The sequence below is a fragment of the Silurus aristotelis genome (genome assembly GCF_946808225.1).
Source record: "Silurus aristotelis genome assembly, chromosome: 1".
Classification (NCBI taxonomy): domain Eukaryota; kingdom Metazoa; phylum Chordata; class Actinopteri; order Siluriformes; family Siluridae; genus Silurus; species Silurus aristotelis.
This window is the reverse complement of record NC_139574.1, coordinates 16382893-16404073: the sequence shown is the minus strand read 5'-3', so window position 1 is coordinate 16404073 and position 21181 is coordinate 16382893. Positions and strand designations below refer to the sequence as shown.

Below are 21181 nucleotides of genomic sequence, written 5' to 3'. Positions count from 1 at the left end.
AGTTTGCTTATATTTAAAAATAAAGCGACAAGCACATTTGTTAGAAAAATACTGTGGATAGGTTTAAATCAAAATAATAACCGGAGCATTAAAAGAAAATAGAATATTATATAAAAAAAGAGTCCCACACACATCTGTAGTTGAGAACAATTATGAATTTGAGTGATGTAGCTGAGGTTTAAAACCAGAATTCATAAACCATGATGACATTTTTTATATCTGGGTTTTCCCCCCAGTGTTTCAGGGGACACCGAACTGGTCAAGTTTCTATTTTCAGTAAAAATAAAACACTCACATTGGGTTTAAATATGAATACAGATACTTAGGAGTACTAAACAGATGCATATAGTGGCATTGTGTCAAACCTCTAATATGCAATATTTGAAGTTTAATGGGTGCCCTTTTAGTTTTTTTAATCCTTATAATGAGAAAACAGTTGAGGTTATAAGTTTACCATGAAGAATCTGTAGAATATTTATTATGCTAAATGAATAAGTGATCATAAAAATGTAATGTTTTGTATTCAGTACAGCCCTAAATAACATATTTCACAAATCAGATGTTTACATATTGTGCCAAAGTCACAAATAATAGCAGAATTTACAAATGGACAATTAAAAAAGTTTAGCATATGCTTGATTCTTAATACTTTGTGTTGTTACCTGGTTCATCATTCACTGTTTTTTATGTTTTGTCAAAGTTGGTTCTAAGTCCCTTGTCCTGGGAAGTTAAATTGCCCATTCATCTTTAAAAAAAAATTATCTGGGAAATGCACATTATTTTTGGTTGTCCAGCATCTTTGGTATATTTGACCCCCTTACCAACAATGTCTTTTTAAAGTTAAGATCCATTTTTATTGATTTTATTAAGATCCAACATTTATTGATTAATTAACAAAAAAATAACAGCTGCAAATAAAAACTTTAGATAAAAGAAATGTACAAGGCTCACAGATGACAAGAAAATAACAATTTCTTCTGATTATCCTGTTTAAAATTTGGGGTCAAATGTCCAAGACAATGTTGAAAAAAAATAAGTATAGCTTGCAGTTCCAGGAATTTTTTTCTTAAGCAGGAAATGGGCAGTTTAATTGCTCAGGACAAACTAAGAAACAATTCTGCAAAGGCATATGATTCTGCAAAACATACTCTTATGTAAATAATGACCTCAGCTAAATATATTGAACGATTGCATAGTAAACAGGTGAACACCAACAAGCTCAGTAAAAGTTTTCTTAACATTTTAAATTGAATTATGTGTGTAAATTAAATCTGGGTCATGGGTTTTGACATTTGCAAAATGTCTTTAAAACATCACTGAACTATACATAATAGTATGTACACAAATCTGATGCCTCACAGTCAGTGGTGGGTCTACAATAAGGGGGAGGAAATTTGTCTTTAACCACAAACAACTCCCAGTTTTTAGAAGAAATTTTCTGTGCATCTTTAATGCACAGAAAACACCAGTGAAGCACAAGCCTAAAGTGAAAAAGCTTTACAATCACTTACCAGGAAATTTGACGATTTTTTTTGTTTTCAGACCATAACAATTAAGGGCAACTAAAACACCATGTTTACAGTGGAGCTCTCAGGGCAGTGTTTTACAAGCACCCACTAGTACTTCTAGCGTTACTGTGCTGTGTCTTGGACATTTTTTTCCTCTTATTCATAGTCTGAGTGGAGGCTCCTCATTAAGGCTGTTTTTCGTCTCTTTCAGGTCGGAGAAATTAGAAATTAGTGGAACACCTGGAAGCACCAGGCCACACAAAGGTACAGAGAAATAGGCCAGACCTGGACACTCTTTCGGACCACCCTCTTACCACACAGCACACTCGGATAAGAAGCCGCAGGGGGTTCTCTACTATGTACAGTTTAACAATAACTCCCTACAGCAGAGGAGGTGCCTACAGGTCTTTATAGTAGTCATGGAGAGGGCATGGAGCCAGCATTGCTTTGCACAGTCTTGTATTTATAAAACACTGTTTTTTTTAAATGATCTGAGAAATTTATATAAATTCTTTTTTCTGTAACATCTCAGTATTCAGTACTCTAGTATCTAGGGATAACATTTGTTATATAAAACAGGTATAGTTTGGGATTTTATATATAGTGAGATACATTTGGATAAATTATTAATTAGCCCTGATTGAACTCACAAACTCAACCATATAGCTTCAAACTAAACATTTTGTCTGTTGTCCACATTATAGATGAATCAAACAGTTATTTCGCTTCCCCTGCGCTACATACTCTAGTTTACTTCCAATATTAAAACACACAACAGTAGGTAGAATGATGACTCTAAATGTTGGTTTTTGAATATGTGTGTGTGTGTGTGTGTGTGTGTGTAATTCCTAATTGCAAAGTTTTTTGTCATCTTTCCTCAGTCAGAATGGGTGGGGGAATAACAGACTAGTTTGTGTGTGTATATGTGTGTGTTTGCTCAGTCCTTTTGGGAGAATCCGCACATTTCAGTTTCCAGACAGAACAGTAGTAAAAAACAAGCAACAACATCTGGGGTAATCAGAACTACTCTGGCAAACACTTTACTGTCTCCCACAAGCATTTAAAACATTCATTTCCATATGCAAAAAAAAAAAAAAAAAAACATGTCCAACAACATCAAGAAGCATTTTTTTCCCCCTGCAAAATATTGTTCATGTTTTTTTAATTCATTTCAATTGCAACTGAGAACCTTAAATCCTGATCCATGAGCTCATTTAGCACTTCCTTACTCAAATGAGGCTAATAAAACTAAAAGTAAGAATTCGGTCTGCTTTCAAGAATTTAAGTTATAAAGGTCTAGAAAGGGCTCGGGGTTCATTGGCATCTTTTAAAGCACAGACACAGACACAGACTGGTTTCATATTCACTGTGGCAGTGTAAATGTTTTTCTCAATAGCATGTCAACATGTTAATCACCTTAGCATTCACAGTTCCCCCCAGAGCAAACCAAACCAAAATTAGGTTTGATTCACTATTTTAAAAAAAGTTTCCTTCTTTCAGCTGGCACAGTTAGAAGAGAAATTAGCTGCTATGAAGAATTATTGAAACCTAACGAACAGTGTTGTTGTATGCCAGTATGTTACTGGACTCGTGTCAGTCTTTTCTTGGGTTCCATGACTCCATCCTAAAATATGTTTGCAGTGACCTGTAATAATAATTGGATTTCATGTGCAGGTTGTGTCAGCGTCTATAACCACAAACTGTAATATGCCCTGATTTATGTGTTATTAATCATTAGGCAACGTGTCAGTCTTACACGTAGTACGTTTTTCTTTCTTGCTTTTTCTTTTTTTTTTTTTAAAGGAAAATCTGAAATGGCAGCTTTAAAGGTTCACAGAGGATATTTAAGCAGTTATTTTACACATTTTTATTACTACATAATAACAAGACTACTACCAAGTGTGTTTTGTATTTACATGTGACGACATTCGCTCCTATTCAGAGTGATTTAAACATGACGCACAACACAAGCTAGCATGTTCAAGAAGCTGAGAGTGATAAATGTGCTACAAGTCCACTGGTTTCAATGATAATCCAAAAACAAGTGCAAGAAGAACACAGAGAGGGACTGAATCTGAGAGTTGGAGTGTGTGCTATTACTAGTAATATAAACACTAGACAATGGTATCGCTGTCTTCTCTATGGCAAGACTTACTGGTTGGAATTTTGGGAAAATCCCTCCTGATGACTCATCCTGGCTCTGGAAGTCAGTTTTGAAGCCACGTCTGGTGTATTTTTTTTCCGCCATAACATTATTCCAGCAAAATGGTGCCTCCTGAACTCTGATTGGATAAATATTCACAAGTCTGCCTGCACTATACCACTTTTCATGTGGAGAGGAATCTCAGCAATTGTAATTGGCATGTTTGTGTAACATGTGCAAGGGATTATTGTGCTCACAGGCTGTCAACTGACATAAACTTGACAGTATATCAACCAAAATGGTGAATTCTGGTAAAACACTGACTGAGACCTGAGAGATTGAAATCAAATGTACTTGTCTGACTTATCAGGTGTACAGTAGTTTTCTATAACAATATGGCTGTAATCAAAATACACACTGTAATTTAAACAATAGCTTTATATAAGTGTCTATGCTTAACTACATAATGGTTTCCACAGTAACAGCTCATTCAAAGGGAATTTACACACATTCCACATGATCCAAATATAATAGGGATATAAATAGATTTTAAATAGATTATTTAAAATATAAATAAATAATAAATATTTTCTGTTAGAAGATTATTGTTCAATAATCATTATTTAATTTATGGAAGGATTCTCATACAATTTTTTATGGAAAAATTCATACTAATGTATCCATGTCTAAAGTATTTGTTTTGGATTTCTCATGGGCCAAAATCTCTAAATTCCTGTTTCTTTTATGCCACATGGTGTGATGATAAAGAGTTAGGATTCTAGACAGTATGGAGAAGGTAATTTCACATGGTTCTGAAGACATCAGTTTCCAGGTCTCCAGCCATGGTCGTGTGTGGTACCAGAAAGGATTAAATGAGTGGGATTACTGATAAAATGCTTTGGGTCATTAGCTAATATTAGCTGGGATGATGTGTTGTTAGTGAAATCGCTAACCCCCTGAACTGGGGTTGAAACAGGCAGTAGATGGGTTTGCTTTGGGGCATTTGTTGAGGACTGAGGAGTAGTGCTTGTCCTAATTTTAGTTCTTGTTTTTTTTCCTAAAATTACCCGTAGCCTCTGATGTGAAAACAGCAGCATTGCTATAGACACATGCAGCACAAGACTTGTGTATAGGCTAAAAAAAAAACATACATCACACACGTCCAGTTGTTACGGCAGTTGAATAAAGTGTAATGAAAGGTAATGTCGGTTAAACAAGCATTCATTAACTGCCACACAACATTCACAAACTGAGAAAATCAGACAAACTAAAAAAAAAAAAAAAGCAAGTATGGAGCTTAAGCTTGTAAGCGAGTCGAATTGAAAGTAGTGTGAGGAAATTGGTGGAAAAACTATTCTGTGCTGATGGGGTGGAGCTTTGGGTTTGGCTGTCGACTGCCCACCAGATCAGAAGTGCAGGTATTTTCTGGGTTATTTTTCACATTGGCTTAAATATCAAATTAAACTTTAATCGTGTCCACTCTTGCCCACCCCTTCCACCAGCCCTGACCACGAACATTTCAAAAGATATCAAATAATATGTATACAATAAGTTATGATAGAACACAATAATCTATTTTGGTGTTAGATGCTAGCTGCATTGTTCTTGTTTTCAACAGCATGCACGCTCCAACCTGCACTGAACAGAAGATAAACATCATCCACATTGCATGAACAAATTTTTCCAACTTTTCTGCTAAGAAAATTATTGTGGACATCCAAATTACAGTAAGTCTTTACCAATTCACTTGTGTAGATGCACTCAGTCTCAACCAGATAACAATACACGTCTGGATCCAGTACTTCAGGTAAATGTTCTGAGTGAAAAGTTGATACCTCGGTGTCTGATTTAAGGGCTCCAGTAAATCCATGTTATCATTTATTTTTTTTAGATTTTCTAAATATCTTAACTGTTTTGTTTTAGCTAAACTTATAAAGTACATACTAGTCATTTTGTTTTGACAGCTCTGTGCTTTAAACATGGCACCACCGGAAATGCTTTAGGACCAGACATGTGCTTTTGTTATTGTTTACTTACTAGAAAAAGTCTATATACAAAATCCATTACACTACCTGGCCATGATTCATATATTAAAACAAACTTGCTTTTACCTTTATTCTTCAGTCTGGCAGTAGTGAATGTAAAGAAACACAGTAAAACAAACCTAGCCGTAGTGACTACTGTGCATTTATGACTCATTCGTACCTGGGTCAGGGTTTAGAAAGCCAGTTCAGTGTAACAAGAGGGAAATTGTTGTGGGATTGCCTTACGAGAGCACCATGTGGCTGTCAGGATAACATGGCACTGGTGGTACCTATTAGAGATGGACCATTTAGGAGCTGATATTGGCTCTTCTCTGCACAGTATGGCCAGCACATGGGCATCTTAATGAGACAGCTGCACAAACAGGGAATAAAACGCTGTGGTCTTTATGTTTTTTTTTTTCTCTTATTTTAATTTCTATCTTCTGGCTCATCCTCTCTCTCTCTCTCTCTCTCTCTCTCTCTCTCTCTCTCTCTCTCTATATATATATATATATATATATATATATATATATATATATATATATAGATATAGATATATATAGATATAGATATATAGATATATATATACACACACACACACACACACACACACACACACACACACACACACACACACACAGGCGTTTAAAATTAGAGAACAATTTATAAACAATTGAAAAATTCTGAAATAATGTCATCTTCACTGCTCAAAAGTTGAAGGAGTTTTTGTCCTGTTTATACCATGCTACCAGAACACCTTTTCCACAAAATAACTAAGGCATTTAAAAAAAAACATTATTTTGCAGAAAACACACTGATCAAAATTAGAGAACACTTTTAGATACCTCCCAGTAATTGGTGTTAATCTGGCACCTGGTGCTAATTTCCTTGATTATCTTTCAACTTCTATTTAACTGGCAGCTTAATTTCCAATTTCACTGACTCTGCAAGATGGTGGGCCGTTCTAAAGTGACTGAAAGCCTCCGGCAGCAGGTTGTCCAGATGAAGGCCAAATGGATGACCCTATCAGCCATAGCAAGACAAGTTGGTCGTTCCAAATCTGTGATTTCAAGAATATTGAATCTTTACAACATCACAAACTCATTCAAGTCCACCAAGAAGGCTGGTCGTCCACGGAAGACAAATACAAGAGAGGACAGGATACTGCGAAGAATCTCAATGGGCAATCGTTTCCACACTGCAGCTGGAATTGTTCACCAGTTCAGTGCTGAACAGGGTAAGGATCTGTCTCGTCATACAGTGTCTCCACGTTTAAGAGCATTTGGACGGAAAGCCCACTCTGCAGTGACCAGACCTCTCATTAGCAGAAAGAATCAAAAGGCTAGACTAAGCATGTTGTGTGGACAGAGGAGAACTGGTCCAAAGTTCACTTCAGTGATGAAAGCAAGTTTAATTTATTTGGGTCCGATGGGAAACATGTTTGGCGACAAACTGGAGAAAGACGGAACCCAAAGTGTGTAAAAAAGTCAGTGAAAAGTGTAGGAGGAAGTGTCATGGTTTGGGGCATGTTTTCTGCAGCAGGAGTTGGGCCTCTTATACAGCTACACTGCAGAGTGAATGCAAATGTTTATCAGAACCTTCTTCAACAACATATGGTTCCTTCCCTGCGTTCATCTCCCAATCAGCCCGCAGTGTTCATGCAGGACAACGCTCCATGTCACACAGAAAAACGGGTAAAGCAGTTCCTTGAAACTGAAAACATTGAAATAATGAAATGGCCTGCCCAGAGTCCTGATCTCAACCCAATAGAGAACCTCTGGAAAATCCTTGGTGACAAAGTTATGGCCAAGAAACCCACTACAAAATCACCAAAATCACACCAGAGCAGTGTGAGAGACTAGTGCTGTCCTGTGGCCGCAGATGTGCTGAAGTCATATAGAGCAGAGGCCTGTACAATAATAATGCTGTAATAATCCTGGTCCTTATTGTAGAACAGTTGTTCTGACAGTGAAGCAATAACAGTCTAAAACAAATATCAGTGTTGATGATTCTAGTGTATCTTAGAAATCAGTGAACTTTCTTTCTCACAGAATGTGTCCAGTTCGATCGATCTATCGATCTATCTATCTATCTCACACACACACACACACACACACATACACATACACACCATACATATATTCAAAAATCAACATTTAGAGTCATCAACTGACCTACTGTCGTTTTTTTTAATATTGAAAGTAAATAAGATTATGTAGCGCAAACCACAATGTAACCCCAACAGTAATAACAACAATGACAACAAAAATCAAATGAGCAAGTGAAAATAATAAATGAATAAAATAACATTATTTACTACTAACTGCTACTTATTAACTGTAATGTGGCCACTGAGGAGGAACTCTGACAATTTAAAATCCTTTATAAGGAAATGCAGAATTTAACAGTAAATCTGCAGGCAGCTTTGCTAGCTCCTCAGCCACAGCGGGTCAAAGAGACTCCAGTCCCATTGCCCCTGAACTATCTATAAACCACCTGCGGCGGTGGTGCCGAGGCCACTGCCCTATATTCAGCAGACCTCAAATGCCACCTAGAAAGAGTCCCTTTAAAATCAGAAGTAGATACATATGACTACGAGACAAGCCCACAGCCTGATGCCGATCATACGCCACAATATCCTTCCTTGATGGGGTGGCTTCAGAGTACTGTCTCTCCGGAGAAGTCCTGTAAGGGCCCGCATCCAACAATTCCAAATTTCACCAGTCCTGACTCTAGCGAGTTTGTTTATTTAAAGTTAGCCATTGATAACACTCCCCCCCCTGATGCATCTGAGCTCTTCAAGTATCAGCTTCTTCTAGAACACCTTAAGTTTCCAGAGGCTCACCTAATTGCAGATTAATTCCTGAATTTCCCTTGGCCATACACAGACACTATGACTGCACTTACTGACAGATACGGACTACCTTATCAGCCTTAACTAAGATAGCTGCAGTCATGGATGCTCCTGGTGTACAGCTTGAAGATGTGGCCAGTTTCGATCAGTTTGCCCTCAAAATTCAAGCTCTTGTGGGTCTTCTAAAGTCATTAGGTTTTGACAGAGATGGGGAACTACAGTTTGGCTCACATGTAGCCTGTCTACTCACCAAATTACCCTCGGATTTTTTTGCCTTATTCAGACGACACATGCCTTATCAAAATGTCTACACTCTACTGGAGCTAACAGAGTGGCTCAAGCTTGAATCCTGGTGTCAGAACTGTAAGAGCTCGAACCAGAGGAAAGAGCAGAGACGTAAGATGGTGCAGCCAAAACCAGGTCCAGTAGAAAAGCCTAAACTCTCTTCTGTCCTGCATGGAGCTGACCGACCCCCAGAAGCAGTTACTCAGGTGCTGACTCCCTCGCATCAGTCCGAGCCAGCACAGGGATCTGAACAGGTCATACTTCTGTGCCCAGACTGCGACAGTACCAAACATTACTTAAGCCAGTGTACCACTTTCCAGGCGTTTAGTACAAAGCAGATGTTCACATGGATCAAAGTCAACAAGCATTGCATATAATGACGAGATTAAGAAACTAGAGAATTCTGGCTATGTAGCCAAGCTCACCATTGACTCTGTAAACACCAGAGGAGAGTCATGGTTCATTCCACATCACACGGTTCAACATAATGGGAAAAATAACTACCTCCTTACTGGACCTACACTTGGCCCTTTAGAGAACATACTGTTGTAGTAAATGGAGATATAAAGGGTATGTTTCATCAGGTCCTCCTACTGCCTGAAGACAGACATCTCCTTCGCTTTGTTTGGCACGACCTTCAACCTAATGACATTCCCAGTACTTGTGAGTGGCAAGTGCTACCCTTTGGCACAACCTGCAGTCCCTGGTGTGCCATATATGCCTTGCAACGCAATGTCTTGGTCAACACCCAACCAAATTACATCCTGAGATCAACAGCTGAAAGTAACTTTTATGTGGACAACTGCCTTAAGAGCGTAATGACCGCAGATGATGCCAACCAGGTAGTGGATGGGTTATGTGGCCTTCTTAGCAGTGGTGGATTTGAGATTCGACAGTTTTAATCATTATTCATCTTCCCAAAGAGGCCCGTTCAGATAGCATCGAGCTTTGGTTATCACATGACAAGAATCCACTCTTGGACTGAGATGGAACTATAACTCAGATATACTCGGTTAAAAATACCGCCCAGCACCAAAAACCACACCCAATATGCAGCACATCTATAAGGTGGCAGCAAGACAATATGATCCTCTGGGATTCATCCTCTCTCTTTCACCACCCATGCTAAGATTCTTATTCAGCAGTTGTGGAACAAACAAAGAGGTTGGGATGACCATATGTTGCCCACAGACCTAGTGAAAGCCTAGTGTGATTTGAAAAATTAACTGCCCACTCTTTGTCAAGTCACACTTCCTATGTTATATGCTATGTTACAGCAGATATTGATATGACCAATACTATGAAACAAAGTCATATCCTCTGTGATGCTTCAGAGCAAGCATACGGTGCTGTCGCATACCTAAGAACTAAAGATGAAGAGGGTAGAATTTAGCTTGCTTTCCTGATTGGCAGATCTAAAGTTGCTCCCGAACGTAAACAAACTGTTCCTAGACTTGAGCTATGTGCAGCCCTTATTGGTGCACAACTAACAAAGCTGCTCGAAAATGAACTCACTCTTAAGATCAGCCAAGTGGTCCTATGGTCTGATTCGACCACAGTTCTTTCATGGCTAGGATCCGAATCTTGCAGCTTCAAAGTCTTTGTAGGCACTAGGATAGCAGAAATCAAAGACCTTACTGAGCCACATGAATGGCGATACGTAGATTCAACCAGAAACCCAGCCGACGGTCTCACTAAGGGGCTCGGTTTGGTAGAGCTTGTTACACCAAACAGGTGGGGTCAAGGCCCATAATTCTTACTTCAAGCTGAATCAGAGTGGCCAATCCTCCCATCCCTTAAAACCCCTGAAAATAAAGTGGAAAGAAGAGCCAGTATATTCTGTGGTGTCACACAAACATCAAATTTCTTAGATCCCAGTGAGTACAATTCTTGGAAAGACATTGTTGAAGCCACAGTTCAACACCGTCAAAGTGATTTAGATCAATCTAGTATACCTACAGCTAAAGACTATGTGACAGCAGTACATCTCCTCTTCCGTAACATTCAACAAGACAGCTTTCCAAAGGAATACAAACAACTAAACTCTGTAAGCCGTATCCACTACAAGTAGATTACTTACCTTAGCCCCAGAGTTCGACAAAGCCAGTCAGCATATATGGGTAGGAGGACGCCTAAGTCGTGCCACAGCCTTGGAACTCCAGACAGTTCACCCCATTATCCTAGACCCTCATAATAGAGCCACCAAATTACTCATTCAAGACTATGATAGTAAGCTGTGTCACCCAGGAAAAGAATGAGTATTTGCTGAAATGAGGAGGAGTGTCTGGATACTAAGAGGTCGTGAAGCTGCATGGAATGTCGTAAGTGAAAGGCTAAACCTGAGACCCCTAAAATGGCTGATCTTTCTCCAGCACGATTAAGACTTCATAAACCACCCTTCTACAGTACTGGTATTGACTGTTTTGGACCTTTCCAAATCAAAATAGGCAGACGCCTGAAGAAAGGTTGGGGAACAATCTTTAAGTGTCTTACAATGTACACTTAAATGTACACATTGAGCTTCTCACAGCTATAGACATTGATTCCTTCCTCATGGCTCTGAGGAGATTTATAGCATGCAGAGGCACCCCCCCCAGAACTGATATCTGACCAGGGCACTAACTTCCAGGGTGTAGAGAGAGAGTTACAGTGGGGCAAAAAAGTATTTAGTCAGCCAACAATTGTGCAAGTTCTCCCACTTAAAAAGATAAGAGAGTCCTGTAATTCTCATCATAGGTACACTTCAACTATGAGAAACAAAATGAGAAAAGAAAATCCAGAAAATCACATTGTCTGATTTTTAAAGAATTTATTTGCAAATTATGGTGGAAAAAAAGTATTTGGTCACCTACAAAAAAGCAAGATTTCTGGCTCTCACAGACCTGTAACTTCTCATTTAAGAGTCTCCTCTGTCCTCCACTTGTTACCTGTATTAATAGCTCCTGTTAGAACTCGTTATCAATATAAAAGACCTCTGTCCACAACCTTAAAAAGTCAGACTCCAAACTCCACTATGGCTAGGACCAAAGAGCTGTCAAAGGGAACCAGTAACAAAATTGTAGACCTGCACCAGGCTGTGAAGCCTGAATTTGCAATAGGTAAGCAGCTTGGTGTGAAGAAATCAACTGTGGGAGCAATTATTTGAAAATAGAAGACATACAAGACCATTGATAATCTCCCTCAAACTGAGATTTTGAGTGAAAACCTCCTTCCATCAGCATAGGCATTGAAGATAAAATGTGGCTGGGTCTTTCAGCATGACAATGATCCCAAACACACCGCCCGGGCAACGAAGGAGTGGCTTCGCAAGAAGCATTTTAAGGTGGCCTAGCCAGTCTCCAGATCTCAACCCTATATAAAATCTTTGGAGGGAGTTGAAAATCCGTGTTGCCCAGTGACAGCCCCAACACATCACTGCTCTAGAGTAGATCTGCATGGAGGAATGGGCCAAACTACCAGCGACAGTGTGTAAAAACCTTGTGGAGACTTACAGAAAACGTTTGATTTCTGTCATTGCCAACAAAGAGTATATAACAAAGTATTGAGATGAACTTTTGTTATTGACCAAATACTTATTTTCCACCATAATTTACAAATCAGACAATGTGATTTTCTGGATTTTTTTTTTTTCTCGCATTTTGTCTCTCATAGTTAAAGTGTACCTATGAAGAAAATTACAGGCCTCTCTCATCTTTTTAAGTGGGAGAACTTGCACAATTGGTGGCTGACTAAATACTTTTTTGCCCCACCGTAAGAGATGCCTTAAAGAATTGCAGCCAGGAAATTCAACAGCATCTCGCCAAACAAAAGATTGAATTTTGGTTTAACCTGCCTAATGCCCCTCACTTTGGTGGCAGATGGGAAAGGGAGATCCGATCTCTTAAAAATTCCCTCCGTACAGTAGTAGATGCACAAACAGTAACAGAAGAAGTTCTTCAAACGGTACTTATCGAGATAGAGGAAATCCTCAATAGCAAACCTCTAGGTTGAGTATGGGTTGAGTATGTCTCCTCAAATGTAGCAGATTTAGACCCAACTACCCCAAATCTCCTGCTTATGGGGTGGCCAGGCAGTTCTTTACCTCAGGTGATATACCGTGCCGATGAATCCATAGGACGAAGTAGATGGAGACAAAGTCAAGTTCTCACTGATCATTTTTGGTCACGCTTTGTGAGACACTACTTACCCAATCTCCAACTACAACACAAATGGCATGCAGAGACTAAAACCCTTGCAGTTGGGTCTGTTGTTATGATTGTTGCTCTCCAGTTACCACGAGCCCTTTGGTTGATTGGGAGAGTGTTAAGGACATTCCCTGGAGCAGATGGACAAGTTAGGTCTGCAAAGGTCAACGTTAAGGGTTGATTATACACACGGTCAGTTACCCGTCTCATTAATCTACCAGAGATAACAGATGAGGACGGCACCAAGATCAAACCAACAGAACTTTAACTAAAATTTAGGAGCAGATATGCTATGCACCAAATATGCATACCAATATGCTATGCATATTTGTGGGCGGCGGTGTAAGAAAGGATTCCCATTCAGTTGTATTTCCACGCTTCACCACTAGAGACAAACATACAGTTTACCAAGCATGACAAGTTACATATGACATCACAGTGCACCGTTCTCCATCAAGAGTGTAGAAGGCCAGAACGCCGAGCAGCAGTCATCACTCACCATTCAGTTTTGTTCGTTTAGCAGTGGATCCTCAGCATTCATTCTGCACCTACCGAACAGCAGGTAACAGAAGACAGCAAGAATCACAACATATACGATCAATTTTATACCCAGTAAAGTTTAGTGTTCTGAATCCTGTACACGCTGGGGCGAGTACAATCCCCTGATCAGCACACACCAGATAGTGAAAATCCTTATATGGTCCTTCGAGCTAGAGAGGAAAACTTCCTAACAACTATACTTAAATAATGATAGTAATAAATACTACTACTAGTAATAATAATAACTAAATAAAAATTATTAAATAAATAATAGTAAACATTACTATAACTATAATAATCTATAAAAGTAATAATAATAATATTTACAAATACTACTACTACTAATAATAATAATAGTCCTGTGTTGTATGTAGCTGCATGGTCCTAAAGGGCCGCGGTTTGGATTCTATCCGCCTTGTCCCTTTTGTTTCCGCATTGACTAATAAAGTTTTACCATTTTGAACAGGATCCTTTTCCGTTTCCAACATGGCGGAATACGACCTGACCACACGAATTGCCCACTTTTTGGACAGACATCTCGTCTTTCCTTTGTTGGAATTCCTGTCTGTTAAAGAGGTACATTTAAATAATGTGTTTTAGCGTTTAAAAACGTAATAGGAGAGTATTTATATACAACCGGAGTCGGTGTTGGAAGCACGTGTGCGTGGCCTTTGAGGTTAGCCAAACCGATAGCATTAGCAAGCCCGCCCAATTTCACTAGCTAATCAACCACAGAGATCAGATGGCTAATGCTAGCTATCTATACTAATACTGTATACTGATACAGACTTTAAATGAAAGTAAAATAATAATCATCATTCTATAGTAATCTGTTGTGTCTGAAGCGTAAATGACATGTAGCTCAGTCACGCCTGTGTTTATTGGACATGTCTTCATTGTTTGTAATGACTCGGTTCAGAAACGTGCAATGTCTCTTTCAAATGTGTTGTCCTGCAGATCTACAATGAGACCGAGCTTCTTCACGGAAAGCTTGATCTCCTCAGCGACACTAACATGGTGGACTTCGCCATGGACGTGTATAAGAGTTTGTATCTTGATAAAGACATCCCGAACTGTGAGTACACCCCTACACACACACACACACTGCTTGCCGGGTAGGGATGGGTCGTTCATGAACGAGTCATTCATTTTGAACGAATCTTTTATGTGACTCAGAATAACCATTATTTTCAAAGAGTGGGGTTATGTACAGGAAACAGAATTCAGTAGGTCGTTTAGTCCTCTGGTCCGAATCGTTCGTTCTTTTATCACGTGACTCCCATAGACGCCCCACAATGCAATAGATCAGGGTTTTTTGTTGGTCCGAATCTTAACCTTATTGTTACAGTATTTATAGGAGTCACGTGACAAAAGAACGCTCGACGTGGACCAGCGGTTATGAGAGGTGAGCTACTCACTCTGTTTATCATAATTTGTCCCTAGCTGCATTTGTCATATTTTCATGATCGGAACTACAGTCACCGTTGTGTTGGGGGATCTGCTTATCGAAAATGTAACCTTTTGGTTTTATTTCTGATCAAAAGAACAAAATGAACTAAATAAAAAACAAAAACCCAATTTTTAAAAAATTTTGACAAACAAGATTGAAATGAGTAAGTCACTAAAATGATTTAAGTGTCCCGTCACCATTGCTGAGTTGTTTGGATTGAAGTACAGTATCTCACAAAAGAGAGTACACCCCTCACATTTCAGCAACCATTTTAGTATCTTCTCAAGGGACAATGCTATAGAAATGACAGAATTGTATGAGGCAGGACAATAAAGCTATAGTGCTGCAAATTGACTTCTCTAAAATATATCCAAGTTTCATTTATATAGTATTGTCCCTTGAGAAACTAGTAAAATGGTTGCTGAAATGTGATGGGTGTACTCACTTTTGTGAGATACTGTACGCAATGGCTATTTTGGAGCCTTCTTTTGAAGGGAAACGCCTTTCGATTAGATGGACAAACCTAAGTGACCTCAATTACTAACCTTCCTCTGTATGGTATTCATTTGGCTCCTGCAGATTGTAGATTACTATGTTATTAATGATTTGAGATCTACTGTCTTAGATCTCCTGATAAGTCCTGATAAGGTGGACTGGCTGCACTGGGATTTAGTCCCAGTGTCCCCCCAAGATGGCAGATGACAGTTTCAGCAACATCGTAGAAAAATGAGTAATTGTAATCTCGGAGTATCATGGACTACATTTACAGCATTAGGCAGATGCCCTTATCCAGAGCGGTGTACAAAAGTGAAAATGAACCCTAACTTGTTTTCCTCCCGTCAACCTCCTGGCCTGCCTGACTTGACTTTACATTTATGGCATGGCTGCTTTCATCTGATTTATACAGAACTTATAGAACAGCTACACAAACAGTGATGGAAACATAAAAACATTTCAATAACTAAACTGGCAAGTGCTAGCTCAGTCACCGTTGGCCTTTGAAATGGAAGGTTGTGAGTTCACATCCCATCACCAGCAGTTTATGGTTTCTACAGTAGCAGCTCATTTGCAGGGAATTTAAAGCAGATGTTGCACATGATCTAAATATTCAGTTCAATTTTATTTGTATAGCGCTTTTAACAATGGGCCTTGTCCCAAAGCAGCTTTACAGAGATGGAGATTATGAAGTTGAATTATTTAAGTGCCTATAATTTTGCTTCTTATTAGTTTATCCCTAATGAGCGAGCCAGTGATTGCAGTGGCAAGGAAAAGCTCCCTAAGATGGTATGAGAGAGAGATCTTAAGAGGAACCTAACACAAACGGGAAACCATCTTTAGCTTTGTGCCACTGAATGTCCATTCAAATATGATAAGGACATAAAGTAAATAATTTGCTTTAAGATGATGCGTAATTGTTATTTTATTTGTGGAAGGAGTCTCCAGTGTCAGTGCTGTGTAACTGTCAGGTTGTGTTTATTAGTTTTGGAGAATATATAAAGATTATTATTATTATTATTATTGTTTGGAAGGTAGTGAGTTCAAATCCTGGCTCCATCAAGTGGCCACTGCTTAGTTGTATAAAAGAGATAATTGTAAGCAGCTCTGAATAAAGATGTCTGACAAATGCTTTAATTGTTACCAAGTTAAGCTCACTTTGATGATTGGACATCTATACCGTATTTTCCGGACTATAAGCCGCTCCCCATGCTTTGAACCCCGCGGCTTAAACAATGAAGCGGCTAATTTATGGATTTTTCCTGGGTTTTCCCGGTTTCACAAACTTCAAGCCAAAAAACTGAACCCCATAACATTAGACAGATGAAAATGCCGAACGGGTTCAGGTGAACCAAGGAAACTCTTTATATTAAATCAGATGCGCTCCCACTGAATCGGGCCGCACCACATCATAAATATGGATGAAGTTCCTCTGACGTTTGACCTGCCGCTCACTCAGACTGTCTACAGGAAATGCGAATCATTCGTCACGCTGAAAACAACCGGGCATGAAAAAACACACTTCACCTGTGTTCTGAGCTGCACGGCATCGGGAGAAAAGCTTCACCGATGGTGATTTTTAAACGCATGACGATGCCAAAAGAAAAACTCCCGAGAGAAATTGTGAAAGGAAGGAGGAAGACAGTGAACAATGACTTTCTTGGTCGGCTACTGTTTAGATACAAGCCGTGTAACAGACACTGTCTTTCATTAATGCCTGTATAATATTTATGCTCAAAATAAAAATCTTTGTTAAATTCAGTGGGTGCGACTTATATTTGGGTGCGCTTAGTAGTCCGGAAATTACGGTATATACTGAACCATGACTGGCTTCTCATCTTCTTTCCCTTTAATTAATAACTAATATAGCTGTTTTTACCAGGCCACATGGTGCACCAAACCCAATCACCCTTTTGATGGCTCATATTCTTTGTTCTCGGCCTCATTAGTGCATCTTCACCTTGTAACCTGACATGAAGGGCACATTATCACACAGCATATGAGGAATTAATACAGAGTTCTATAGCGTTCAGATCATCCCATACAGCGCATAAGCACTATTAATAATTTAAAATCAGTTGTGTAAGTTTCTATTGTGACTGTAGAGCCAGGTGCTTTATGTTCTTGCCATTTTGTTCTGTTAAAAGAAACTATAGAAAAAGAAAGAAAAGAAACATTAGGAACAAAAGATTTGAATGTTTAATCATCACATCTTCAATTCCATTGTCTTTAACAATAAACCCTTCGAGGGGAAAAAAGACAATGTGCTGCTTTAACATTAGACTGGATCATAGATTTAAAAAAAAGTAATGTGCAGGTAAAATGTGCTGCTATGTTTTGGATGTGTGCAAACTAACCTGGGATGAGAAACTATACAGATCTCATCTTGCACTAATTCTGTGCATGAATACAGAGGAATGGAAATGCACCAGAAAATCATTATTCTTTACCAAAAGTAAAACGCCAGCAGCCTGTTGTAAACATTTGGCTGTGAGCTGAGCTGGTCTCTTATGTCAAAGAAAACTATGAGAGTTTGACTCTTGTTTTTAATATACTCTGTAGGGTTAACTGTGAGTTGACAGTAATGTGTAACAGAAGGTAAGTAAACAGTAAAGACCAGTGTATCAGCAAGGAATAGGTTTTAATCCCCCAAGCACTTGCATGAAACAACGCAATATATCCTGTGCCCACTGTTCATATCGTGCTAAATATTTAGTTATAAATTCGGCCTATTACTACAAACAGTAATATTGTCAATACCCGCAACCAAGATGATTGGATAACCAAGCTGGGTACTGTACAGCCTGGATCACTGCGGAAAAAGATGAATGTTCTAGTTGGGAGAGAATTTGAGATTTCGTTAAGTTACCGAGAACAGAACACAGTGCGATAATGTATTTCTGGAATTTTCTACTTTTTCTGTTCCTGAAGCAGTAACACACAGTAGAAATTGAGGTATTACTGTAATCCCCTTGCAATTATTTTTCTTTCTTTCTTTCTTTCTTTCTTTCTTTCTTTCTTTCTTTCTTTCTTTCTTTCTTTCTTTCTTTCTTTCTTTCTTTCTTTCTTTTTATTTATTTATTTATTTGTTTGTTTTTCAGTGAAATAATTGCATAATAGCTATGCTATTAAGTATGAGACCACAATTAAAAACTTTGATTTAAAATTTGATTTACATTTTTTTATTTTAGCCAGAATTTCCTAATGTCTGATCTCTTCATCTGAAGCTTTTGTTCAGATGCACAAACTTGTGGAGTAAACATGATTTTCTTTGCTCAAGACCTCATTTGTGCATTTGCATCCTGACATGAAGGGCACATTATCACACAGCATATGCGGAATTAATTGTTCTATAGCTTAATTCTATAGCATCCTGCGTAGAACGAATATGGAATTTGATAAAATTCAGATCATCCCATACAGTGCACGAGACTGTCAATGATCTTTATCATTCACGTCATTGGGGAGTTACGTTATTCGAACATTTTATTTTGACTGTAGAGCTAATTATTTTAAATATGGAAAAATTCGTAAAAAAAAAATTTAATAAAAAATAAAGACTTCCATTTATTTTCAGAAATGGCATAAGGTTTTGCACAAACTTCTGAAGTTTGGATACGAGGGTACTCTATTATTGAAGCAAAGAAAAGGAACAAACCAAAAGTGTAAATTTTAGGGTTGTACTTTTCACTCAAGTTGAACTTCTAACGTATAAGTAAAATCATTTGTAGAAGAGAGGTATGTTTATTTTTTTCCCACTTTTTAACTGTGACCTTGTTTATAGATGACTATAACACTGGCTTTGTCCATGACTGCATTCTAGTGTATCAAATGCTCAGTGTGATTTAGCTGGTGTTTGTGTGCTTTGCTCTAGCGCTGAGAGAGAAGAGGAGTGCGGTGGTGGCCCAGCTTAAGCAGCTGCAGTCGGAGACGGAGCCAATTGTTAAAATGTTTGAGGATCCGGAGACCACCAGACAAATGCAGTCGACAAGGTGAGTTAGTGCTCGAACTTGTACAGCTCTGCAAACAAACTCGCTCCCACTTGTAAAGAGACACACAGACAGCCACAATTGAGGGTCGGAGTAAGCACTTCTACTCAGAAGTGCTATAAACACCAGCAGTCCACAGAACAGTGGAAACGATGTTGTGGCAAAGTTTCCACCATCGTTCCATTCGCTTGCCAGGTTTCTCGAACAGTTGTAGGCGTTTTTACCCTCAGTAGTCAGATTCTCTGCTGGATATCACCTGGGTAAATTTGTCACCTTGTGTATGATATGAATCAAGATATGACAACAAATGTTAATACATTTGCAATATACCAGATATTTTTGATACTGCTTAAGTCTTATATTGAGTAGTTTTTAAGAGTATAAAGATCATTTTGGTATCATTTGATATCATGGTCTCAAAGTAAATTTTTCTGTTTCTCCCCTATAGCGGAGCTTACTGAATCTATCAAACAGTCCAAACCTACAGACTAAACTCTGATAGCTATATCATTCAAGTTCATCAGTAAAGTTTGTGCTGTGAACCCTTTTTAAATCAAGCAGAGCTTGTGTGCTTTCATAAGCATCTGCTGTGCTGTTAAAGGGATACGATTTTCAAGTGAACACACGCAATGGCGCTATGAAATCGAGAGGAAGTTTATACTTGGCGAGCGGCTTCTACCTGAGCTTTTTTTTTTTGAGTCGCGACTCTGTAGAACAACAACAATCTGTTTCAGCTGTTTCTCCGGCAACGGGAAAAGAACGCAGACTGCGGTTTAGTGCAATTTACATCGCGCGGTAGACGTTCGCATCAACGCGATTATTGTGACTGACATGCAATATGCCAATATAACAATGTTTATACATTCATAATTGAACGTAATCAGTTTCAGGCCGCTTGTCTTTCCTGTACGTTTCTCTTAGAATCGAGTCTGCAAATTTGTTTGGGTCTGTTTTTGGTGTAGTCAGAGAAGACGACTAATGCATGTGTTCTTATCATTCAAAGCTTGAAGGAAATAATAGTTTAAAACAATATTATAACTGTTGTTTCAGAGAAACAATAAATGCTACAGAATTAAAAACAAAAAAAAAGTTGAAGCCCATTAGGACAGCATGAATGGCTCCAGTTGCTATTTCTAGATACATTATATGGGCAAAAGTATTGGGACACCTGCCTTTTTCAGCCATATGTGGTTCTTACACAAACCGTTTATACCAATTTAGAGGTATATAATTGTATTGGATATTTTTAGATGCTGTAGCATTCCTTCACATGAGCTAGGAGACCAAAACCTGTTCCAGCATGACGATGACCATTTGGGTGGGGGGAAGGTCCATTAAGATGATTTATGGACGATCTTGCGTGGCCCGCTATAGCGATCTGTTCTCAACCCTGAGAACACCTTTGGGATGAATGTGAACGCTGACTGCACCCCAGGTCTCCTCACCCTACAACAGTACCTGATCTTACTAACGAAACATCTTCCCAGAACAGAATAGGTTATTATAACAGCACATACAGACTCAATGTGGAATGGGAGATTCAAAAAGCACATACGAATCTTAGTCAGATGTCCACAAACATTTGACCATATAGTGTACAGGAAGGAAAAGCAGTAAGTTCATAATAGGAGTCGATGTGAAATTCTAAATTGTTGCAGCTGGAGATAGTAGCATCTCGACATGATACGTTTTTATAAAAAAAAGTTCAA

General features: G+C 38.7%; 1 protein-coding gene across 2 annotated transcripts in view; it reads left to right on the top strand.

Moving 5' to 3' along the window:
* The first annotated feature begins 1738 nt into the window (after positions 1 to 1738).
* The window catches only part of eif3ea (eukaryotic translation initiation factor 3, subunit E, a), a 46283-nt gene continuing 26840 nt past the window's right edge, over positions 1739 to 21181 (top strand). Inside the window, exons 1-4 of one of the 2 annotated variants that reach the window (XM_083547325.1) lie at positions 1739 to 1772; positions 14005 to 14114; positions 14496 to 14613; positions 19358 to 19475. In XM_083547325.1, the coding sequence (XP_083403451.1) occupies positions 14025 to 14114; positions 14496 to 14613; positions 19358 to 19475 (326 nt within the window). In that variant the 5' untranslated portion in view covers positions 1739 to 1772; positions 14005 to 14024. Of the gene's footprint in view, positions 1773 to 13432; positions 13561 to 14004; positions 14115 to 14495; positions 14614 to 19357; positions 19476 to 21181 lie in introns of those variants that run through there. The other variant, XM_083547324.1, reaches the window with a different exon arrangement.